This window comes from Cervus canadensis, chromosome 14, assembly GCF_019320065.1.
Source record: "Cervus canadensis isolate Bull #8, Minnesota chromosome 14, ASM1932006v1, whole genome shotgun sequence".
Classification (NCBI taxonomy): Eukaryota; Metazoa; Chordata; class Mammalia; order Artiodactyla; family Cervidae; genus Cervus; species Cervus canadensis.
In genome coordinates, this window is record NC_057399.1 from 61,519,256 (window position 1) to 61,545,904 (window position 26,649).

A 26,649-nucleotide genomic window follows, 5' to 3' on the forward strand; every position below is an offset into this window, starting at 1 on the left:
TGTAAGAGCTACATTTATTAAACTCTTTTAAAAAAAAGAGAGAGAGAAGAGTAAGTCCTTGTGACCTTGGATGTGGTAATAGTTTTGCAGATAAAATTCCAACGCACAGGTGGAAAAGGAAAAATGTAAATGAGACTACAACAGAAATAAGATAGTTTTTCCCACCTAGAGGCCATTAAGACTATTGATGGTGCCTTCTCTCAAAACACTTATGCGCGTGCACTGAGCTCAGACAATGAACGGGACTGACCCTTCCCGTGGTCACCAGCCCTCTCTGCCTTCGGCTCCAGACGACAAGGTGGCTGCGACCGCTGTCACGGGCCCTGCCCTGGTCCTGCCGCTCAAAGCCCTGCGCTTCAGCAGAGTCGGCGACAACACGACATCCCGCTCTCATCCTCAGGGCGCTCCAGACGCAGCTGAGGCGCAGGAAGCCACCCACTGACCCTCTACAGGGACCTACTCATAACCCGGCTACCACACTGTTTTCCTTGCTCACAGCTAGAAACATTTCTGACATAGTGTACCGATATGTAGCCTAAGTAAAAACAAAGTTTAGCATATTTACTAGTTGGCATATCTTCTGATACTTTAACTATTTCCTTCCTTTTTTTTTTTTCTTTTTTTAAATACTGGTCACAACCCAACATGTTGAAACTTGTAATTTGACAAAAAATGAACAATAGAAATACAGATATTATTATCTGGTTTCCCACCAATAGAAACCTTTATATTCCCATCCACTAGTCCTCAATATGTATTTGCTGAACTGGGCTAAAAATGGTATGTAGTTGTTACATCTTAAACTGAATTTATTAACTAGTAAATTTCACCATCATACGCCTTCAGCAGTCTAAAAGGAATACCCAAATAACATGCATTATCACTCAGTCGTGTCTGACTCTCTAGCGAATCCATGGACTGTAGCTGCCAGGCTCCTCTGTCCCTTGGGGATTCTCCAGGCAAGAATACTGGAGTGGGTTGCCATTCACTTCTCCAGGGGATCTTCCTGACCCAGAGATCAAACCTGGCTCTCCCGCATTGCAGGCAGATTCTTTACTGTCTGAGCCACCAAGGAAGTCTATCCAAATAATAGTCCTGCATGCTAAAGCAGGTATATGCTTGTTTACTAAGCCTAGTACTTATTATCTCTGGAGTCAATCTCAAAGATGGGAGAGCACTGACCCTTGCCATTTAACCTCATAGGCAGATTACTATCCATCACACACACACATAAAACATATGCACTTTTATTGTAAATTACGAAAGAAGGCAGAGAGAAATCTAAAATTCTGCATACTTCTACAACCCAGTATCATGTGTCCATTAAATAAGAGCAGGAAGTCTAATCCCCAATATATTTTTTTTTCTTCCCTCTGTGACATTACTGATAAGAAACAGTCACTTTGGTGAGGGAGGGGAAAGTGAATGCTCTAGGTTGACAGTGAAAGTTCTGGAATGTTAACAGACTTCCAAATGAAAGATTAAAGATGTAATGGCAAGCACCTACTTAATAGGTGGTCAATTAAACATCTGCTGGATAAATATGATAAACACAGTATTTATTTGCTCTTTACATTTGCTCTGCCATCCAGTCATATTTAGCTGCAATCTATTTGAACTGCAAAAATCTGGAAATTAAAACTAAATGCCAAAGAAGCTGATAGAAGATATACAACCAGTCGGTAGCAATGCTAAATTACTCAATTCACTGTTTCCTTATCAGTTCTATTGATACCTCAAAATAAAAAGCCACGTTCTTGAATGTAGGGATGATGAAGTGAGGATTAAGACATCTGTATGACTGGAAACAAGTTCCATGTTCATTTATTCTCTCTGCATGTAAGATATCCCCATATCATGTGAATAATAAAATCCACGAAAGTTGCTCTCTCCAGTGGCAAAGAATAAACTGACAAACTAAAGTGAACCTCTGTTCTTGATCTGATTAAGGTTTCAAAGGACTACCAAAAAGCTATACATTAAACATGTTTATTAAAAAACAGATACAAAACTTTAAAATACAACTTAAGCCACCAGTCTCCTGTGGCCTCGTGTCAGCACAAAACAGTAACCTCAATGCTGGTAAAACAGCCAAAACCATAAACCTAACGTGTGGGGCCAGAGACGTGCTCACGTTTTGATATCTGGAAATACAAAGCATTTTTAACTTACAACAAGTCACGAGATGGAATAAAATTAATCATACCAAGTGTCAGTCAGTTTTAGAGAACAGAGCCAGACAGAGTAACATGGAATACATTTACTGACAATTTTAAATTCATATACTATGGGCAAAATAAACTTAAAGGCAGGCTTTGTTTCATACTATTATTTTATAACAGAAACACTCTTTGACATCAGGAAAAGAATCTCTGGACTTTCCCAGGTGGCACAGTGGTAGAGAATATGCCTTTCAATGCAGGGGACACAAAAGATGCAGGGCCAATCCCTGGGTCAGGAAGATTCCCGAAGTAGGAAATGGCAGTAGGAATCAGTAGGAAATGGAGTAGGAAATGGCAACCCACTCCAGTATTCTTGCCTGGAGAATCCCATGGACAGAGGAGCCTGGTGGGCTACAGTCCATGGGGTCACAAAAAGTCAGCAATTGAGTGACAACACACACACACACACACACAGTCCCTATTTGTTCCTGTAATTTACACTCCAATGAACCAATCTGTAAGAAGAGATTTAATTTCCTAGTTGGCTAGAAGATTAAAGGCAATAGACATACAATAAGGATTTGAATTCTAAAATCATATTTACAAAGGAACCTACCGAACACCCTTATGGCAATAAGAATATCATCAAGAACATGACTATTCAAATAATGACCAAAGAATGCTAACTACTGATACTTTCAGGAGGGAATAAAAATGGACAAATCCATCTGTTACAAAAGGAAAGAAAAAAGCTTTACTTAAATTTGTCTCTGAGCTAATAGATGTCAAGAAACAACTTCAGTTAGAAACTAAAAAAAACAACCAACTTGGGAATCCCCCTGGTACAGTGGTTAGGACTCAGCACTTTGACTACTGTGAGCCGGGTCTTCAATCCTCAGTCAGCAAACTAAGATCCCACTTGCCACTAGATGCACCGCCCCCCTCAAAAAAACCATCAAACTTATAAAGGAAAAGCATACCTCTTACAGTTTAAGACTGGTTCGCCTGGCATTCAAGGTCCTCTGGGACCCGGCATTCCGCCACCTTCCCATAGGACCCTACTGCTGACCCCATGACAGAACAACACTAACCAGCACGCAGTCCCATTGGGTCACTAACTAGCCTATCCTCCCCACCAGGAACGCACATCAAATCCCCTGTGGACGTGCCAACTTTGACAGCACTTAAAGGAGACTCCTCTCCCTCACCACCACGCGTGAACAGATTCACAGAACATGCAGTCTGTATCATTCATGAGAAATGTTTTAACTCCCTTGGGGGTTCTGTGTTTTTTAAACCCGGGAAGCCTTCCTACGTCCCTACCAAGCTGCACATGCCAAGTCACTGCAGGGACGTACACAATGCAAAGCAGTGTTTCTATGACCTCAGTGTTTCATGAGTCTCATCATCTGCTTCGAATCCTGACTCTTCCTGCACATTTCTGGACCTAGGTTTGGTCAACAGGAAAATGAGGATTATAACAGTACCTACTCCACAGTCTGTGGTGAAGATTAAAATGGTTTGTTACACATCAAGGAACTGGTAAAGGGAAAGCACTTAAGTCACTTCAGTCGTATCCAACTCTGCAACCCCATGGACTATAGCCCAGCAGGCTCCTCTGTCCATGGGACTCTCCAGGTGAGAATCCTGGACTGGACTGGGTTGCCATGTCCTCGCCCAGGGTATCCTTCTGACGCGGGGATTGAACCTGCATCTCTCATGTCTCCTGTGTTGCAGGCGGGTTCTTCACCACCAGCGCCACAACAGTGCACACCCCACAGTCACTGTGCATCACTAATACCACCACCACCGGTTCTCCAGCACCGGAGCGCACCTCACACACAGGAGCTCAACAAAAACTCTGAAAGAAACAGTATTCAAACAATGCTAAAAACCCCAAAGGTCAAACCCACTATAAGGGCCTGTTAGAATGAAAAAGAATTCTACCTCCAAACTACCTAAACTTCAGGAGGGAAGTCAGAGTATAAAACTAGCAATCCAAATCCAAAAATCCATAAAAACTAAAGGTTCTTTTTTTCCCCTGATAAAGATGGAAAAGACATTATATGAAAGAACTTAATAGTATCTGTATAGGAAGGAAATATACCCCAAAAGATAACTATTTCTAAAATGTCATCTTAATTTCTAATCCATCAAAAATACATTAATTCTATTTTTATATCTACATACATTTCTAGTCTCTATATTATTCACTTAAGTTGGAACCTTCATCATTTACCATCTCGCCTTGACAAGGAACATTAAATTTAATTTACTCCACACAGGTAATCCCTAATTCCAGCACTCAGTAATTCCGTAAACAGTCACATTTGCTTTGTTGATATCCTTCACAATTTTATACTTTGGTTGCTGTCTCTTCACTCTTCCCCAGCCCCAAGAGCTCTTTCCTCATTGCCATTTTGTCCTCCTTGGGTAGCTGACTCTTTTCTTGGTTTGTTTCTCCACTTCCAGCTCCTTTGTTTGACCCATGGTCAGAAAAGGTCATAAATTACGGAAAACCTCTTATCCATAGATACTAGGATACTACAGAACAGTCAAGTAAGCCTAATAACCAACTGATTTGTACTACAATGACACAATGTTGCTTCAAAACCACTGGCTTAGGTTAGCTGGGTAAGGTCTCCTCAACGTATGAGGAACCCATCTATGATGCCAAGAGTGGAAGAGACTTAGACTTTAGGCAAGATTTCTAAAGAACCATTTGTGAAAACATAATAGAAACAAAAAGCTTCTATTTTAATAATAACCATATCAGGAACCACGCCTACTTGCTTTGGCTGATCTCTTATTATTTGCATACCTTATACAGAGGTGAGGTCCATACCTAAGCTGTGGTAAAGACTGTCAAGTCTATCACGGGGAATTTAAATTTCCCAACCGCATGTCTCCTGGTTTATTATAAACTACAAATCAACAGATGGATGTTGAAACAGCTCAAAGAAAACACAGTTTAATTGCTGATTAGCAAATACTGTGACAGTTGAGCAGTCACATTCATTCACATCCCGTTTAAAGAAATTCGTACCGGAAAAGGGATGATGAGAGCATAGAAAAAGGAGAGCAGGAGGAACATGTTAGAACTGGAAAAACAAACAATCCCAACAATTCTGGGTGCAAAGACTATGAGAAAATTTAATTTTCTTCTTTATGCTTTTAGGTATTTCCCCAAATGTTCTAAAATAATTTATATATATAAATATGTATATACACACATATACATATGCATACTTTACTAAAAAGGACAATATATGTAACATGATCTTCATTTTCTCAAGCACGCTTTTATAAACAACAGGCTACCACAGGATGTTACAACTGTTCAGAGCCTAAAATATTATCTAGAAGACACAATTCAATAAATATTTGTTAAATATATTACCTTTTTTTTAATCCTAATGGAACATAACACCAAAAGAAGGTGTTATCAGAATAAAAACCATATTTTAAATAAAAGAGGCTAAATATGCTCAGGAAAATCATGACTTCCTTACTTTAAAAAATGAGTTTATAATATGAAGTTTATAAATTCAAACTAATAACGGCTCAGGAAGGCATCTAGCTCAGAGTTTGTGTTGTTTTTTTTGCTCAGAGATTTTTTGAGGTTCAATTTTTTTTTCTAAAACTGCCTATTTTTAGAACGATCAGTTTAAGAAAAATGAAAAAAAGGCAGTTTAATTAACATGTAATCAGTCTGGCAGTGCCTGCCGAAAGATTTACATGAATGCTGGGAGCTTTTCTGGTTTTTACAAACTACTATTATTCTTTCTGATCTGTGAAAATGATTCCGTATGTTGGTATCATTCCATTAATTTTTACCAGATACCTATGGAAGACAATGTAGTCACTCAGCTGAAAGCACACTAAATAAAAAATACTGACATGAAAATGTGTTCCTCTTTAAGCAGGTAGAGCTTCTCTTAGGAACTGACTTCGGGGTGCAAAGCTCCACGGTAGGCGACAGCAGCTGAAACCTAGTGGCACCTTAATGAAGGAGGAGAAGCACCGCCGCCCGCGCCCCGCGACAGGACCTGTGCGCGCAGTGACGGCGGCCGCGCTGCGCACGGAGGGAACCGCCGACCAGGACCTCCATCGGCCTCACCGCGGCCGGGACCAGCCCAACAACCCGCGTTACCTCGCTTGTGCAGCTCCCGCAGGGGGATGCAGTCTCCGCCCCCGTCGTAGGGCAGGTAGGGGTCGGAGGCGGCGTCCATGGCCGAGGTCCGCAGGAAGAAGCCGAGGGAAAGCTCGCGAGCTCACCGCCCGCGCGCGCCCCGGAACCCCGCCGCAGCAGGTTGGGTAGTCGCCATGCCCGACCTGTCGGCGCGCGCAGCCTCGCGGGCTGACGTCACCCAGGCGCCACGGTTGCCAGGGCGACGGGCTCGCCTCCCCATCAATCAGGCCCCGCAAAGTGTGACGGTGACTAAGCCCAGGGGTGACAGACCAAACAGCCTCCACAGCAAGGGGGCAACTACAGCAAGGCGGCAGAAACCTACTTCTCGATTTCTGAATACAGAGCTGTGCAAAGAAATTATGCGTGTACAGAAGGAATGAACCATTTCATTCCCAACTTAGGTAAGTGGGGATGACACGCTAAAAAGGCCACGTGATTTTACCGTATAAATACACAAATTTATATGTAGCCACATCACGTGAGTCATAAACATAACGAAACAGAAGATACCAAAGTCTTCAAGACACTTGGTTTTTAAGTCTATTCTTAAGTATCTAAGATGTACTAATGCAGACTTCTACTGTGGCTTCAAAAATTCAGTAACTGGACCATTACTAATCCCCTTCAGCAGCCTCCTTCCTTCAGGAACCAGCTAGTTAAGAAAGACGTCGAGGTTTAAGAAAGAAACTTAACATCCTAGGTAACTTTGCTAGTTGTCAAATTATGCAAAAAGAGACTTACTAGCTGGGAGATTTTCCTCTCTCCTGACTTCTACTTTTCCTACCTCACAAAGATTTTCGTTGTGCTGTAAAAAGGTGGGGGGAGGGGGCTTTAGTGAAATACGTCTCAACGTGTACTCTAATGGTCTCTTTGCTAGACATTTTATGAAATTTAGAAATAAGGGAACTCAGGCTACAGAAAGTTTCAAAATGGATCATTTTTATTTTCAAAAACTATCATTTTTATTTTTCGCTGTATGACCAAGTTGTAAATCAGGACAAAACAGGTTAAGAGAGTGCCCCCAAATACCAGGAAAACTTGCAGAGAGCTTTTCATCTTATAAAAAGGCAGGGAAGAATGTAAGTAGTATAAAACTAAATTATGTATAAATGCCATATAGAATGCATCTTTTTAAAAAGTCTTGTAAGAGTAGAACTTAACATACCAAAGTACATTTCGTTTCAAACTGTCATTCCAAAAAAAAAAAAAAGCTAATGCTCATTTAAGCTGAGTTCAAATTTTTACAGCTTCTTCTCAGGTGATTCCTCCCCAGACTATGAGATTCTTTTTCTGAAATAGCTATGGTGGGCAATACCACTAAACAAAAATTCATTAGAAGCTGTTCCACAGGACTCCGGGGTTTTGTAAAATGTGTTTTCCTACGCACTGAATGTGCCAACCCTAAAGTCTACTCCAATTCAATGATTTTATATGAGAATTGCGGGCAAGAGAAGGAAAGAAAGGACTCAGATGGCAGTAAAGAGAAGAGAGATATTCAACTTGTCTAGTTGTTGCTTATTCACTCAGTCATATCTGACTCTTTCAGTGGACTGCAGCATGCCAGGCTTCCCTGTCCTTCACTATCTCCCAGAGCCTGTTCAAACTCATGTCCATCGAATCGGTGATTCCATCCAACCATCTCATCTTCTGTCATCCCCTTCTCCTCCTGCCTTCAATCTTTCCCAGCATCAGGGTCTCGTCCAATGAGCTGGCTCTTCGCATTAGGTGGCCAAAGTATTGGAGCTTCAGCTTCAGCATCACTCCTTCCAATGACTTTTCAGGGTTGATTTCCTTTAGCCTTGACTGGTTTGATCTCCTTGCTGTCCAGGGGACTCTCAAGAGTCTTCTCCAGGACCAGAGTTCGAAAGCATCAATTCTTTGGTGCTCAGCCTTTTTTATTGTCCAGCTCTCACATCCGTACATGACTACTGGAAAAACCATTTGTCTAGTACATCTTAGTTATTATTAGTTATTTGGGAACTTATTAAAACTTAGATTAAATCAAGTTTTTTTATTTCAAAAAGTTTGAAGCTCAGAAAGACATACCTTCTTATAAAATCCCACCTGGGATTTAGGAGTAAAAGGGTTCTGGGAAAGGAATATAGATAAGTTACTGCCACAGGAATGTTCTATCTAATTTTCTCTGGTTCTGGTATTAGCATTTATGATATGACCGTGGGTGGCTTTTTCTTTCTGTTTTCTTCACATATTCTTGGAAATGATTTTTTTTTCTTTTTTCCGCATGGAGAAAGGCGTCAGAGCCTAGCCCACCCACCGTCCCACTCCCCCTCCACGATCCTGTCTTGTCCCAGCCCCCAACCTCTGAAATGATTTTTTAAAACAAGGAAATCTAACTTTTAAACAAAGAGCCAACTTTGCTAAATTAACCAAGAGTAAATTTGGTCCTTTTTGGTACTTTGGTATGTCAAATTCTACTATTACAAGACTTTTAAAAATGCATTCTATATGGCATTTAGAAATAATTTCATTTTATACTACTTATATTCTTCCCTGCCTTTTTATAAGATGAAAAGCTATCTACAAGTTTTCCTGGTATTTGGAGGCACTCTCTTAACCTGTTTGTCCTGATTTACAACTTGGTCACACAGGAAAACTAAAAATGACAGCCAGCCAGCACTAACTGAAGGGGGAAGAATACTTTCCCTATAAAATACACTGATGGCATTGCATAGGTAAACATTTTTGTAGCCTGAGTAAAATGAATATTTTAAAGAACACTGTATTTCTGTTTGTAGGCATGTATATATTATATACAGTGTATCTGTATACAGTCAAGTTTAGAATGAGATGCACTAGACTTAATTGTTATCACTCAGGATAGAATGAGATGGAAGTGGGGAGGCTGATGGTACATTCAGTTTTTACTGTATATAGCTCTACATTTTTGAAAATTTGAAAAACAAATACATCACTCATTAATTTTGAAATAAATCTTTTTAAGTAATCTGAAAATTTAAAGAATTTCAGAAATAAACAAATTTCTTACGCTTATGGGGTCCATGGCTGCCACATTCTCTTCCAGTAAAAGCATTATTTAGGCTCAGGAGCTTTCTAATTATACTTTAGAAAAAAGGACAAGGTAACCTGGAAGGTGTGGCCAAAGAGGACTTTGACACCGATTAGGTATTACCAGACTAAGAACCTGAATTACAGTTAGAGAGAGAAGACAAATTCAAGAATTCCAAGGCACTGGGGTGGGGTGGGGGAATGCCTGGGTCACCTACAAATTGGCACTTGCCATCCGCCTCTAGGAGATCAAATTCTGAGCTGCTGCAGCTGATGTTCAACATCCTGTGAAAGGAGTTCAGGGTGGGAGCAGGAACGAAGCACTCTGTGCTCTGGGAAAACTGGCAGGACAGGTCTTCAGATAGTTAGGTATTTCCAGAAGCCGATTTTATGAGCCCATTTCTTGCGTCTCTTCTTATCTAGAAAAGCACTGCAATCCACCATAGTGACCTCCGCTCCTCATGACTAGCCAGGAGCCGGCTGATGAGCCTCACCCAGCCCCCCACCCTTCCCACCACAGTCACATACTGACCTCCCCACCTCCCACCTCTTTGGAGCAGCTTCTCAGAGCTATCTGAGGTGCTGTCTTCCTGACTACAGTCATCATTTTGCCCCAAATAAAGTTTAACCCACAATTCTCACATTGTGCATTTTAAGTCGACACTCAGGACGAAACCTCTGAAGAACCAAAACCAAGAATTGGCAGCACATGAAAGGACTTAAAACTTCAAAGGGGGAAGGTGTCTCTACTCCCCAAATGCTCCCTGGTTCTACCCTCAAACTGATGTGGTAGTCTGGAGGTGTGTGAATCAGGGAGGCAGGTATACACAGGATAGTGTATAACCATACACTGTAACTACACATACATAGGTATATATAATCTTTCAACCCCTCCTAACCCACAGGATCCAAAAAATCTGCATTACAAGTACTTTAAAAATAAAAGTATTTTTTGCCTTTAGATCTAACTACCAATTTACTGGAAACAAAAAAACATGTGTCCATGTTAAGTGAGAGCTCAGGAACACAATAAGGAAAACCCAAAATGGGAAACAAATGACCAAATTTCTTCATCAACAAATGAATTTAAAAAAAAAAAAAAAAAACAGGGGCGGGGGGCGGGGGAGGAACCTGTAGAAATTTTTTTTTTAAAGATTTAAAGGATTTATCAACCAGTTTCAATGTAACAATTGGGAAACAATTGGGAAAATGTGAAAAAGAGAAGATCACTGATTATAAGGAATTATTTATTTTTTAGATGTAGTAGTCTTTAAAAGAATCATCTTTTAGACATACATAATGCAATAGAGCAGCAGCAGCAATGCAATAGATACAGAAAAACAACCACCACTACCTAGAGCTGAACAGTAGTTAAAACAGACCTCAGTGCCTAAGTTGGCTCAATTTTCCACTACTGACCAATGATATGACTATATCGTCAAGACATCACAAATAAGTCATTAGAATTAGTAAGAGCTAAAGTGGATAAATTTTTAAAAATCAATATTTAACAAACAACTGAATTTCAAAATATACCAGCAGTTAGCATGTTAAATTTTAAAATAAAAATTGCATTAAATAGCAATAGCATTTAAAAATTACCTATAAACAAGTGTAATAAAGAATGAAGACAAAAGTCAGTAGGAAGACTAAAGGCATTTAAAAAGACAAATATATGGAGAAGTACATCATGTTCATGAACTGAAAGATTCAAACTGATCTACAGATTTATAAGATGACAGTCAATATCCCAACAGGAACTAACAACACTGTGTATCAACTATACTTTATTTAAAAAAAAAAAAAGACATTTTTGTGGCAAACTGCTAAAGCTTACATGGAAATAAAAAGGCCCAGGAATAAATAAGGCACTCTTAGAGAACAGGGGAGAGTTGCTTTATTTACTAGGCACTGAGACTGTTTATAGACTTACAGTGATTTAAACAGAGTGCTTTTGACATAAAGCTATGAAAATAACCAAAAGTACATAATAGGGAGTCTAGAAATAGACCCTCCTTTATATATGACCCTTGATATATAGCAGAGGTGGCTCTATAAAAGAGTGGGTAAAAAATGGTTTTCTTAAATAAGTAGTATTTGGACCACTGGCTATTTCCACGAAAAAAAAAAAATTATATACACCCTAACCCACACACATTTACAAAAATTGCTCAGATGATTATAGACCTGAATGTGGAAGGCTAACAAAGCTCTCACAAAATAATAGGGAGAAATATCTTCATGAACTGAGGGCAGGGAAATTTTTCATCAAGACACAAAAACCATCAGTCATAACACAAAACATTATTATCCAGGACCATATTACAATTAAGAACATCTGATGAACAGAGTCTGTCCATTAGGAGAATGTTACAACTGAATGTGTGTATCCCACCAAAATGTATACAGAGAGAAATAATTACCAGTGTGGTGGCATCTGGAGGTGGGGCCTCTGGGAGGTGATTAGGTCATGAGGGTGGAGCCCTCATGAAGGGGGTTAGTGCCCTTATAACAGAGCTCCCTGAAGGACACAGAAAAAATGGCAGACCAGGAACCAGAAGCGGCCCCTCTGCACCAGACATGGAGTGTGCTGGCCTCTAGAACTGTGGGAAATTAATGCACGTGGTTAGAGCCACCCAGTTTGTGCTATTTCTGTTATAGCAGGCCAAACAGACTAGGACAGAGAATGAAACACCACCCACAGAATAAAAGATATTTATAATCATGTAATGGAAAGCTTGTATATAGAAAATGACTAACGTTTACATATCTCTAAGACACACAGGTCAATAGAAAAATCAGCAAATGACTTGAATAGGTACTTCAAAAAATTTTTTCAAATAGTCCCTCAGCATGAAAAGATGCCAAGGAAATGCAAATTAAAGCCACAATCAGAATCCATGACACACTCAGCAGATGGACAACATCAAAAGTCAGACAACACCAAGCAGCTGGTGAAGGTGGAGCTGTCATACATAGTCACCTGAGTGTAAACTGAATCAACACTATAAAATATAAAGCCTACAACCTGACAAGTTCACACCCAGGCCAATGAAACTTGTGCACATACCCACCAGGATACACGGACCATAGTTAAAACAGCAGTGTCTGTACCCACCAGAAATGGTTAAGAATGGTTAAGATCCATCAGTGGCAGAATGAATATCTATACTGTGGCATATTGACAAAAAAGAGTGACATAGTCTAGAGCAACGTCACAACAGCTACTCCCTGCAACAAAGAAGATTCTTGAAAATCATGCTTTGTAAAAGCAAGAAACAAAGGAATATGTATTGTATGATTCAATTTATTTAATCTTCAAAAGCAGGGCATCCTACATGATAATCCCAATGATGCATACCTAGATGATCAAACCATAAACGAAAGCAACAAAGTGACCGGACAAAGAGATAACAGTATTTATCTCCAGAGAAAGGGAAAAGGGTGTGGTCAGGAAGCTGCTGGAGTGCAGTCATGCTTATTTTCTTAATCTGAGCAGGTTGCAAAAGTGCTTGCCGTGTAGTAACTCACTCTGTACAAGTATGCTTTATGCATCTTTATGATGTGTGTTATACATCACAATTCGAAAGTCTTTGATTTAGAAATTTATCTGGCCATCTCTGATTCTATTAGCATTTAGTGTGGATTTATTATTATTTTTTCTTCCCTATCCTAACACCCTCTAGTCGAATCTTATTTACAGTCTCAAACAAGTTACAAGTAACATGTTCATAATAATCTACACTGACAGGTTCATAATAATCTACTCTGACTTTCATTTGTTCTAAGCATAGATTCTTCCAAGGAATTTCCTCTAAATGCTAGTGTTTTAGAACTGTTTAAACCAGTCCACTGACTCCCTATGATTTTAGGTAGTAATATTTACCTCAACTGATGATTTTATAGGTTTACTTCATAACTTCTGAAGCCTTTTTCAATTCTTAACTGGAACCACTGCACAAAACAGGATTTAACTGTTTTCTCAATTCTCCCAAGAAGAGTTCATAAGTAATGGTCTCCATGCACAGAGCAGTAATTCATTACATCATGACATTAGGGTAAGGAGGTAGAGTATAATACTAAACAATTATTTACTGACCTAGTAATTTCAATAACTTTCTATGGACTTCTTTCTGTAGAGCAATTAACAGTAATTAAGGTGACGTCTGAGGTAAATATCATCAGAATCTATAGATGATAATCAAAACTAAGCTCACATCTTCCCAATGATCTTTCTGAGAATATCCAACCACCATTTGATTGCCATTGGTATAATAGACTAATTTCATTAAGGCACCCCTTTACCAGACCAACTTCTTTTTCCTTGTTTGTTAGTAACATCTTGAATCACAGCACTTCATAAACTTAGTATGGGTTAGCTCTCCCTAAACACATGACCTTACCCATATGCATGCACATAAATTCAGGAAGTCCGCTACTCTGCGTATATTAAGTAGGAGATACAGGTGCAGAGAAAATTTACAAGTTAGTTGGCAACAGAATCTGAAAGGTGTCAAATGTATTAAGAACATGACAGTGCTTAGAATAAGTATCAGATCAACCCTAGAATTATTTGCTCATTTCTAAAAATAATTCTAAGCAGAGTGTTTGAAAGAGTTTTGACCTTCTCCTGACAGATAGCCATTAAATGATAGTGGCCTTGTTTTATTAACTAAGTATTTCTAAAAAACCTTTTACTGAGGATTCATGATATAGCCACTTCATGTTTTTTTAAAGGGTTGAGTTTATGTTGCCAAATTCAACTTTAAAGGCAAATGCCTCACTCATTAGAACAATGCCACCAATGTTATTGGGAGATGCCGGATGAAACTAAAATCAACTGGTCACCTGCTGAAGACCTCATGCACATACATAACCTCTGAAAAGCTGTAGCATAGTCAAGTTATTCTAATTCAGAATACATTTCTTGTGTTTCTGAGCTGTACCATAATCTTACACTGTCAGTAATTTGTTTCTGCTTACAAAGTGCCAGGCGAGGACACTGAGTTTACTGAAAAATTGCTGTTGGATTATGTTATTAACATGTTCTACCTGCAGCTGATACCAAACAAACTTCATTATTCTTATTCACAGAAACTGACAAACTCCAACCATCTTAGCGACTTTTTAGCAACAATTCTACCATCCATTTTCAAAATGTATTCACTACACATTAACAAATGTTAATAAATGCCTTTCTCCCAATAATTTTTTCCAGGAATTCAGAACACATTCATGTATTCAAACATCATGCAACCATTAAAGTTAAGGTATGCTTTTGTAACATATGGCAATGTTTTTAATATTAACTGAAAAGGTCCCAGGTTCCACCTTGTGCATGGCACTACCAGCTTCACATGCTAATAACACAGAACTCTCCCTTTCACCCCCAGCCCCCATCCAGTCCGTACATCTGGCTTGATTCACCTGGGAGTCCCTATTAACTCCACTGCTCTGCAGGTCACTCTGCCCACCTGAGAAGCCATCATCTCCCTTCTGACCTACGACGCTCACCCCCCTGCTCTCACTGCCTTCTAATCCATCTGCACACACGGCAGCTGAGCAGTCTTCTAAAGTCACTCTCATCACACTACTCCCCCGTCACTCTTCAGGGAAAAGAGCCAAAACCTTAAAATGCAGAGTTTCAACCTCGCTTAACACCCCTCCAGCCACAGTCCCTTCCCTCTCTAGCCCCTAACTCCTTCCTCCCCAAGGATCTCCCGACTGTACCCACACTGGTACCCCAGCTCCCAGCACCCCACTCCTTGCCCCCGTCACCTCCTCAACTCCTCGTTTTTCAGTTCTCACCTCCAGTGATGCACCTGAGATCCCCTCACGCCCACACTGCTGCCTTACAGCAGTCCCCGGGACACCACTGTCACTGTTTCCTGCGGGGTTATCACTGATCTCAGTGGGGCCTCTCCCTCTCAGCAGAGCCCAGGCTCCGTGAGAGAGACTCGCATCATTCTTGTTCACTGCTCCATCTCCAGCACCTGGCATGGCGCCTGGCCCCCAAAGGAGCCTAACAATTACTTGCTGGATGGAAAATACATAGAAGTCACTCTAGAAAAAAATACACCGAAACAGTCAGTTACCTATGAGTAGCAGGATTATGAGGGATCTTAATTTAGCAGTGCCACTTAATTTAGCTTAATTTCTATCAATCACATTTTCTACAATAAGCACATTTTGCTTTTATTATTTATAAGTTAATGCTTTTGGACTCATTTTTTTAAATAGACGTTACTTTGGACTAATTCTAGCTGTGTAAGACAGTGGCAAAAACTGTACAAAGAGGTCCTGAGTATCTCAGCTTCCTAGACTACTATCCCAATTATTAATTCCCAGTTAATATCCTGTGTGGGCTTCCCTCATAGCTCAGTTGGTAAAGAATCTTCCTGCAATGCAGGAGACCCTGGTTTGATTCCTAAGTAGGGAAGATCTGCTGGAGAAGGGATAGGCTACCCTCTGCAGTATTCTCGGGCTTCCCTTGTGGCTCAGCTGGTAAAGAACCCGCCTGGAATGCGGGAGACCTGGACTCAATCCCTGGGTTGGGAAGATCCCCTGGAGAAGGGAAAGGCTACCCACTCCAGTACTCTGGCCTGGAGAATTCCATGGACTGTATAGGCCATGGGGTCGCAGAGTCGGACACGACTGAGTGACTTTCTTTCACTTCACTTTCACAATGTCCTGTGTGTCCGGGGCATGTTTTTCTCAGCTAAGAAACTGACATCGGTACCCTTCCACTCAGGAAAGGCCAGACATTCTCTGGCTTCAGCAGCCTCTGCCACTGTCCTCTCTGTACCCCAGGGTCCCATCCAGGACACCACACTGCATTTAGGCAGCACATCTCTCAACTCGTCTGGTCCTGACAGTTTCTCAGTCTCTCCTTCTTTGTCATGAGCTTGTCCCCATCAGTCTGGCTTTGTCTACAGTTCCTCCTGTACTTAGACTGGGGTTATGAGTCTTTGGAAAGAGCATCACCAAGGCACATGGCCTTCTCGTCACATGCTGGGGGTATGCGATGTCCACACGGCCTCACTGGATGTGGCACCTCCAGTATCTGGTATGACGGGGTTGGCCAGCTCTCTCCACTGTGGAGTTCCTAGCGTCCCAGGTTCTAGTCTTGGGAGGTCAGTCACCACATCCAGCTCATCATCACATCCAGCTTCTCCCTCTAGGGAGAAGGAGGGAGGAAGGCAGCTTCTCCTCCTCAAGGGTGGGACAGCTACAGAAATTATCCGGGAGACTTGTCTTTTCTCCCCCACTTATGAAATGTTCGGTCACTTATTTCGGCTCCTATCGTTCACATCGCATAAATGAACTCGTGTACACTGATCTTACGCGTTGGTTATAATGCAGTCCTACCTTATTTTTGTGCTCCGTGGTTCAGGTTTGGCCACAAGGTGCTCTCTCGGGTTCCTTCCAGTGTTCCTTTGACCAGTCTTGGTCTTTCTGTTTCTGAGCATTCCCTTCCTTCTGGTGCTACACCCCTTGTATCTTCCCTGCCCCAGGTCTAGAATCAGCACTTCTCCAACACAACCCGCGTCATCACTAACCCCTGCAGTTAACTGTATGAGATTATGATGAATCCAGGATAACCTATGTGAATGTCATGATGTAATCTGTTTGACTAAGTACAGATAACCTTTGAGAACCCAAGCCAAAACTGCCACAAAGGACTCACACATGTAACAGTAATATTTGTACGATTTCTTCTACTATTATTGTTTTATTTTGTTTCCAAGATTAATCTGAGTTGGGTGAGTAGACTAGATATTTCACATTCATTTTTTAGATAAGAAAGATAAGAAACAGAAGTGCTGACACGACTACCTCCAGGGCACTGGATATAACGTAGCCTACCTCTTCTATCTTGTGGGTTTTCCCTCCTGATGACTCTTCATTTGGGGCCCCATGTGATACGCTGTGACAACGTGGGCTTATGACAGTTCCTGCCACTCCACTGGCGCCATTGTGTGTCCAGTTAAACCAAAACTTTTCTCAATACACCTGTATTAGTTAAATAAGTAAAAAAGGAGAAAAAAAAAGCCTCCTAAACATTATAAAGCAGACCTAGCTAATATGTTAAACAGGATGAATATTTTATAAAGCAGTAAACTTTCAACAAGCTTCTACTGGATGTACGCCAATATATTAGACATTTTAAGAAGGGAGAATGAAATAAACCACATCCATGGCTGACCATGGTTGACATCCCAATGCCACAAAGTTTAGAAATAAAGAAAATAAGATTGCTCATCAAGAGTTAAGAAATGCCATTAGTACATAATGGATCAGCCCTAAACAGAACAAAGCAACAGAAAAACAAATGACTTTCCGGCCAACATGAATTAGTAGGATAAATATACTGAAAGATGGCAAGCTTAGTCCAGGAAGAAGGCAAGCTACAACCAAAATAAATAAGAAAAGCTAAGAAAGCAAACACACAACAGAAGCAACGTAGCTCACGACACAGGAGGGTCCTAACCCACACCTGAGAAGTCAGGGAAGGCTTTCCAGGGGGCATGAGATAAAACCTGAGGAGCAAGGCACAGGTAATGACAGGTGTTACAGGCAGAGGAAAGGTGTGCAAAGACCTGGAGCTAAGCCAGCCAGGCACAAGCTCTACCCTAACATTCACAAGGCCCGGCGAGAGAGCATCATAGAATGTTTGCCATATGGCTAAACATTTCAGTTATAAAGCAAGTCAAACAGTTCAGAAAACACTTTTGATCCTTCTATACGGACAAGTGCACCTTACAGTCAGTTGGAAATTGTGGCCCAGTTTTATAAATCTGCAGACAAATTGGTGACAATTTGCAAAACACCAGAAAGCATTAACAAGGGGCTTCCCTGGTGGTTCAGTGGTAAAGAGTCTGCCTGTTTATGCAGGAGACACGGGTTTGATCCCTGATCCGGAAGGATCCCACATGCCTCGGTGAAACTCAGCCAGTGCTGCAACTGCTGCAGCTACATGCCTAGGGAGAGCGTGTGCCCCACAGTGAGGGAAGCCACCGCAGGAAGAGACCTGCACCATCACAACTAGAGCCCCCGCAGCGGTAAAGACTCAGCACAGCCAAAACAAACAAACAAAAACAATTTAAAAAGCGTTAAAAAGACTCCACCATCCAGAGAAAATTCACTATTTTGGTGTATCTCCCACCAAATGTGTGCAGGGTGTGTGTATGTGTGTATTCCGTATTTTGAGAACTGGGATCACATTATACACGCAGATTTTGCCCTTTTTATATAAGCCCTTCCATTCATATTGCTTATAAAACACCAGACAACAAGGCACCGCACCCAGTTCCCCGTGTGCACCTTGCAGCTGGCTTATCTCGTCAGAATTCCCACAGTGTGGTCACGTGTGCCCACAGAGCCCTGGAGACACCAAGGTGGTCCACAGCATTTTTCCTGAGATGAGATTTCTGCGCAGGCCACCTACCACGATAGTGGCAGATGAGCACAGGTTCAGTGATCTGAAATGACATGATGTGTTCTCAGCCACTTACGGAAGTCAGAAGTGCACAGTCCAGGTGTCTGTGGGGGCGCCCCTTCTGGAGGCCCCAAGGGAGAATCACCTCCACGCTCATCTCAGCTTCTTTCCCTGGCCCAGGGCCCCTTCCTCTTGCCACTGAGTCCAAGCTCACTCTGCTCGCCACATGACAGGCCAAGAATCTGAGACCAGGTGCTGAGGCAAGGAAGAAACTTTCACGGGGAGCCGGCAGACCAAGAAGATGGCAGGCTAGTGCCTCAAAATAACCATCTCATTGGGGTATGCAAGCCAGGTTCTTTTATAGACTAGAGAGAAAGAAGCAATGAGGAACTAAAGTCAAAAGGCAGGAGAGGGAGATGCAGTGGGGAAGTCAAGTGAAAGGGTCTGCAGTCTAGCAAAGCATCTTCAAGGGAGCGGCCAGCCTTTGGTCAGGGTGTGTTTATCTCATCTATTCACAGGTGGGCAGGGACAAACTCACTCTCCAAGAGCTGAACAAAGGCACTTTAGTTTACAGCCAAGCAGAGGGGCAGGGTTCTCCAGGCAAGCTATTGAGTATGATTATAATAATAAAAGCGAGTCAAAGAAACAGTTTCCAACATGGAGTCAGAACAGGCTTTCTCCCTGCAACTCTCTCAGCTGGCCAACCCGGGTTTCAGACTCATCCTCCTGCCTCTTCCATTTAAGGATGCTTGGGACTTCAGTGGAGCTACCCAGATAATCCAGGATAATGGCTCCATTTCAAGATTCTTAACTTATTCAAATCGCAGAGTCCCTTCTACCATGTAAAGTAACATATTAACAGGCTCCAGGCACCAATCACAGGGGCGGGGGAGGGAGATTATTCAGCCTCCACAAGATTCTTTTTCACTGTATTCATAGTGCCAGAGCAACACGTAGTAGGTAGTGCCTGCCGTTTAGTACAAATCCCAGGAGCAGCGGAACTCCCCTGGTGGCTCAGCTGGTAAAGAACCCACCTGCATTGCAGGACACCTGGGTTCGATCCGTGGGTTGGGAAGATCTCCTGGAGAAGGAAAAGGCTACCCACTCCAGTATTCTGGCCTGCATTCCACGGACTGTATAGCCCATAGGGTCTCAAAGAGTCAGACACGACTGAGTGACCTTCACCTTCACAAGTGCCACCAACACAGACTGGCGGGCACTGAATTCTCTACCACCACATTATCATTAGACAATAAAAGCCTGATTCCCTTACAAATGCCCCTCGTGAAACAGCAGAAGTTACTCAGTTTATGAAACTGCAACTCTTGAGTGCACATCCTTTCAATGGAAAGCACACACAAAACCCTTTTGCATAGACTGTTCAGCAATGGTGTCATCTTGAGGAAAAGCAAATAGTACATTTTGGGAAAGATGTAGTCACCAGTGGGGGCCTGACACCTTCCCAACAGGTGAAGACTTCTGATGGGATCGTGGGATTATTGGTGTCCACACTGAAAAACATGACTCACAGGTTTTGTGTAAAAAATAATGAGAACATTAGCAAGATCTGAAGAAATCTGTTATGGGCTGAACTGTGCCCCACCAAATGGGTACAAGAACACCCTTCCCCCGGCCCCAGCACCTCAGAATGTGACCTTTATAAGAGTATTTACCATTTGTTGAGTTTGGCTGTAGTATCAAAGAAGAATATCCACAATGATCTGAAAAGGCTATTAAATTAGTATTATTATTTGTTTAATCTAACTATATATTGGGTTGGCAAAAAAAAAAAAATTGTTTGAGTTTTTCCATAAGATGTAATGGAAAAATCTAAAAAAAAAAAAAAAAAGATGTAATGGAAAAATCTGCACGAATTTTTTGGCCAACTCAATATTTGTATAAGGCCAAATTTTCTTAAATATTTCTCAGATGTTTCAACCAAACAACACATCACACAAGGCTGAGTGGAGAAACAGATCTAAGAATCTAGATGTTTTGTTTCCTATGAAACCAGACATTAGACATAGTTATAAAAACATGAAACAATATCACTCTTCTCAGTTTATTTTTACTTTTGAATATACAGTTAATTTTTAGCTTAAAAAACTTATTAATGTTACAGTATAGGAGTTTTGCTATTTTTTAATAAATTTAAGAGGATTGATATTTTGGTTTTAATTCTTAATATGGTAAATATTGATATTGTAACCATCCAGTCCCATCACTTCATGGCAAATAGATGGGGAAACAGTGGAAACAATGACTGACTTTATTTTTGGGGGCTCCAAAATCACTGCAGATGGTGACTGCAGCCATGAAATTAAAAGACGCTTACTCCTTGGAAGGAAAGTTATGACCAACCTAGACAGCACATTAAAAAGCAGAGACATTACTTTGCCAACAAAGGTCCGTCTAGTCAAGGCTACGGTTTTTCCAGTAGTCATGTATGGATGTGAGAGTTGGACTATAAAGAAAGCTGAGCCCTGAAGAATTGATGCTTTTGAACTATTGTGTTGGAGAAGATTCTTGAGAGTCCCTTGGACTGCAAGGAGATCAAACCAGTCCATCCTAAAGGAGATCAGTCCTAGGTGTTCACTGGAAGGACTGATGTAGAAGCTGAAGCTCTGGCCACCTAATGTGAAGAACTGACTCATTTGAAAAGACCCTGATGCTGGGAAAGATTGAGGGCAGGAGGAGAAGGGGACGACAGAGGATGAGATGGTTGGATGGCATCACCGGCTCAATGGACATGGGTTTGGGTGGACTCCAGGAATTGGTGATGGAAGGAAGTGGGAGTTGGAGAATGTTTTGTTTTACCTTTTTTCTTTTTAAAATGTCTATGGGAAAAAAATAAGTAAATAAAATAAAATGTCTATGGGTAGCTACTCCCTTTCAAATTTATCATAGCTGCAATTATTGTGACCATGTCACATGGAATATAAGTTCTGGACCTTCTGTTAATCATTTACTTGTATCTTCCAGTAGATACAAAATGATTTTCAAGAAAGGCCCCTGACCCTGCCCATGAGTACAGCCTCCACTTCTCATTAAGGGGACTTCTAGTGCCTTCTATTCAGTCTTAGGTTGTGTTAGGCTCTTCAAATGCTTAAGGAAGATGAGCTGAATATAAGTATGTAGCTGCTATAATTCCAAGATATAATTCTAAAATCACTACTATCTAATGTTATATAAAACCTCCAAGCAAAAAAAATAAAATAAAATGACAATAGCGATAGACCTTGATGACTTCTGAAACTCTATGCTGTCCGCCTGTTCCAAAATAGTCTAAAACATATCTATGGATCCTGCCAGGACACCATAAATGATCAATGCCTGTACCATATAGTAACAGTGCCTGTGTGGAATTAGGTCTTGTGACTCAAGCTGGTGATGCTAACGGATGTTATTACAAAAGGAAGCCCTGTGAAAGTCACTGTTCACTGCAACCACAGTCCTGAAAATCAGCCTAGCGTGTAGAAAGAAATCATTCCATCATGTCGCTCAAAAACGAATTATCTTAAAGTCAGTAACAGGGAATCCACTGAGAAACTTGAGTTTTTCTCTCACAAACACCGAGAATCACTTAACTGAACAGGCTTCCCAGTTTCACTCACCACTACAAAGCTTAGAGCCAAATTCCCAGTCTCCCCTCAGAAAGTACATAGCTGTTAAGTTTTCACTGGCCTCATTCATCTCTAGATTTCATGCATTTCAACCTGTTTTCCTTTTGCTCCATCCTTTTCATGTTAAGTACTGAATTCTGTGTGTCCTTATATGGTGCTTTACGTCTTTTCTCTTAAGAAGTAAAACATCAGTATATTTCTCATTGTAAATACATTAGCAGTTTTCATCTAACAATATCTAATATCCTGGTTAATATGAATCCACTTCTAAGCAACAGCTCAGTTGGCGGGGCTAATGCCTTGCTTCCAGGTCTGCAGGACCAAGGCCTGGACCCTGGACTGTGAGGTCTGCCAAACCCTGAGAGGGATCCAAGGAGATGGCCAGCCAGCTCCTGGCCTGGCCCCTCAGCCTCCACTTCCCAGGCCGCCTCCTCTGAAATCACTCGTGTAGACAGTACTGGTGAACGTGCCACCCAGGGGTACATGCGACCCAAACACAAACATTCTGAATAAAGCTACATCTGTTCAAATGAAAATGCTGGACTCTCCGTAAGAGCTCAGAAGGGGAGGGAAGTTCTAGCAGAGGTGGACAGGTCGCGAGACCAAAACAGACAGTCCACCTTGCAGTCCTGTGTGCTACGCTGCTGTGCGTGCTGTCTGAGTTCTGAGGCTCAGCTTGTGGTATCCATGTGAAAGAGAACACGACAGTCTATTACTATGTGGTGTCGCTGCATTCCAGACCCAGGGGTTATGTGCCCCATGGTCTTGGGGAGAAAACAAACACCTTACGTGTGAATCTAGTATTTCCACATGTTTAATGTTCTTCATATCCACTGGGTGGCAAAGCGCCGGACATGACTTAGCGACCGCACAACAACAACACACACAGAGGGGTCCGCAGTGAGCCCTCTGGCTGCTTCCGCTCCTCACACACGTCCCCTTGCATTGTGACACTACCATTCACAAACAGTCTGCACACGTGGCAGGGCCTCTTGATACAGCAAGTAAGCGACACTACTCACATTTCACGCGTGATAAAAAGGGATGTGAGAAGCTAAACTGTAAACTCAAACTCACTACCGTCATCAGCACAAACTAGTCACTGAGAGTTACTACGCTGAACAGTGGCTGACTCTAGTTTTAAGTCAGTTTTCTTACTCCCAGTAAGGCCAGTATATTTAAGAATAATGCTGCGGTTGTACAGAGGAACGCGTATGTGTTTCATTTACAACGAGTCAAGAACCATATGGCTTTCTTTAATGAATTCAACTCTGACAACAAAATCTTGGCCCTTTCTTCCTGCTACTTGTAATGAAAAATTTTGCATTTTCCACAAAATTTGATTTACAGACTAAAGTGACTCACTCAATAACTTAAACACATATCAAGTCTAATTTTTCAGCTTTTCACTAGTTTAGACTTTTGATACTACCAATTAGTCATCATTATCATTATGGATAAGCTCTATTTTTTAATCACAGCATATTCTGTATCATTTAGGATTCACTCTGAGAAGATAAGGCTGATCTCATTTTTGAGATCCACGGGTCCATCTCTTTAAGCTATTTTCAAAACAAGAGCTATGCAACATGTAAGTAACTCGATTATTCACTGGAGTCAGGAGACTCCACAGTGGTTTATCTCTGCAACCTAAGATCTAGTCCAGAGTTGTATTCCAGTTTTAGATAGGGCTATATTCCTTTTTGATACTACCAGGAATGTTCCCAACATCTCACCTGAATGCTAAATTAAAAGGAAACTGGTCAAGTTGGGGGACAGAGCCTAACGCACCCAAAGGGGCAGGAACACAGAAGACAGGAGAACCACTACGAGTTACAGAGGAAAGCTCTAAGGCAAAGCGGCTGGGGGGGTTACACAGCTAGTAACTGGCGGAGCCAGGAGGTAAGCGCAGGCCTACAGCTAGAGCCAAGGAACATGAGGTTTCCAGTCAACACAGAAGCCAACACCAACAGTTCTCTCTAGTGATTGATGACTTTTTCTTCTAAAGACAAATTAAGTCAAAGAATATTTAACACTCAACCGCTTGTCCCACTGTCCGCTTCCATGCTCCAGACGAGAGATGACCTCTACCCTCAGACACCTGTCCCGGCCCAGATGGGGAGGTCTCCCTGGTGCCGCACTTCCTCCAGGACAGCCCACCCCAGCTACTGTGAACAGAACCACATCCATTCTGCAGAGAGAAAAGCTAGCACCAATCCTATCAGGGACATTCGCTGTCTCACAACATAATCCCTTTTCTCCCAACTGGGCCTTCATGCATTATCTCCCGTTCTAGAACGCTCTCCACAATTCTAAGCAAAAGCCAAGTTGCTCAGTCGTGTCCGACTCTTTGCGACCCCATGGACTGTGGCCTACCACGCTCCTCCATCCATGGGATTTTCCAGGCAAGAGTACTGGAGTGGGTTGCCATTTCAAAATAATATCCTTTGGGGGACTTCCCAGCAGTTCAATGGGTAGGACTTCACCTTCCAATGCAGGACGTGCGGGTTCGATCCTTGGATGGGAAGCTAAGATCCCACATGACTCAGAGCCGAGAAACAAAACCGTAAAACAGAAGCAATGTTGTAACAAATTCAATAAAGACTTGAAAAGTAGTCCACGTCAAAAAACTTTTAAAAATTAATAGTAATATTCTTTCTTCAAGACGTAACACTTAGAACCTGTAACCACCCAAGTTTACACTTACATAGTTGTTGTCAACTGCTGTTCCACAACCTGTACCTTCAACCAGGCAAATTCTGGGGACAAACTCTGCATGGAAAACATTAACAGCTGCTTACCCCTGGTCCTTCCAACTTCTCCCTTGCTGACAGAACCTTCATTGTGTGTGGCTGGTAATGTGCCTAACTGCAGGGAACAAATCAGGATTGTTCTAACCAGTCAGTAATCCTCCTAGACAGTGATCAGTCTAGGTGTGGGCATGTAACTCAGTTCTGGCCAGCGACAGAAGAGGAAGTCTACTGACGGGGTTTTTGAAAATTATGCTTCCTGATTAAAAATAATAATAATAACAAAAGAAAATTCTTCTTTGTCCCCTTGCTCCTTCCTTCTGACTTGACACACTCCTATGGAAAACTATAAATGAAGACATCACCAATCCTGGAAAGATGCAAAGAACTGGTCCTCCTATGTCTTTCCACTACCCTGCGTTTCTAAAGTGCTTCATATAAAGGACCAGGGAGCTACTTAAACAGAGAAAAACGGGTATGTTGTTAAACTTCACCTAATTTTTCAAATTATGAATACATGTGTTTATCTGGTTTATAACTTTGTAATTAAAATTAGGGGGAAAAAATCCACCAACAAGGAAGAGAGCAAATGACCAATAACAGCAAAACACTGTTGTTGCTTTTCTAAATCAAACATTCAAGATATAAGGCAGTGAGAACTTGAACTGTCAACACTCTGAAAAGAAGGGAAACAGGCGCCAGCCTCGGCCTCTGTGCCCTGAGCCGCTTCCGGTTCACAGCAGCACCGAGACCGTGCCCTCCAGCTGAGGTCTCACCCGTCTCCCGGGCCACAGAGACAGAACCACTACGGAGTGGGCGCGAAGGGGCCAGCGTCCTGCAGAAAAGAGACACAGCACTTCAGACCATGATACCTTCCTCTTAAAAGAGCTACAGTTCCTAAACTTCAGGAGCGAGAGGCTGAGAAACCAACAGACTAAAGCGGCAAGCAGAGCTGTCATGTCTCAGCCAGGCACACAGAACCTGAGAGTCTCCGTGAACACACCAGGCTCTCTACTAAACCCGCAGGGGCTATGCCCTAAAAATAGAGTGAGCCAAAAATAGACCAAACCTCAGAAAGCCTGAAACCAGGCTGCAAATTCTCTCCATCTTTGATGGGGTCATTGCAATTGGCTCCTGGACTACCCGTCTGCCAAAAACTCTAAATACACTCTGGTGAAGGTATCACCGTCACCAGAGCACCTGTAAGTATTTGCATACAACATTCAGCATTCAATAAGGAATTACAGAGCCCATCTGCAGTCAAGGTCAAAGGACGGAAAACCAAGAGGGAAAGAGCAAGAGATACAGACTCACAGGTGACCTCAACATGAGAAGACTCAGACATGAACGTTTAAACGCGCGATTAGTACAGAGGTGACAAAAGCACACATACACACAAAAACCACAGAGAATCTCTCCCAGAGTACAGAGGTCTATTTAAAAACAACCAAATGGG

The 26,649-nt window shown here is 41.8% G+C and overlaps 1 protein-coding gene across 6 annotated transcripts in view; it reads right to left on the reverse strand.

Moving 5' to 3' along the window:
* The window catches only part of CLCN3 (chloride voltage-gated channel 3), a 91,758-nt gene that overhangs the window by 48,866 nt on the left and 16,243 nt on the right, over window positions 1–26,649 (reverse strand). Inside the window, exon 1 of one of the 6 annotated variants that reach the window (XM_043486736.1) lies at window positions 6,316–6,507. The exons of 4 other annotated variants lie outside the window; for them this stretch is intronic. In XM_043486736.1, the coding sequence (XP_043342671.1) occupies window positions 6,316–6,394 (79 nt within the window). In that variant the 5' untranslated portion in view covers window positions 6,395–6,507. Of the gene's footprint in view, window positions 1–6,315; window positions 6,508–26,649 lie in introns of those variants that run through there. One more of the 6 variants, XM_043486738.1, reaches the window with a different exon arrangement.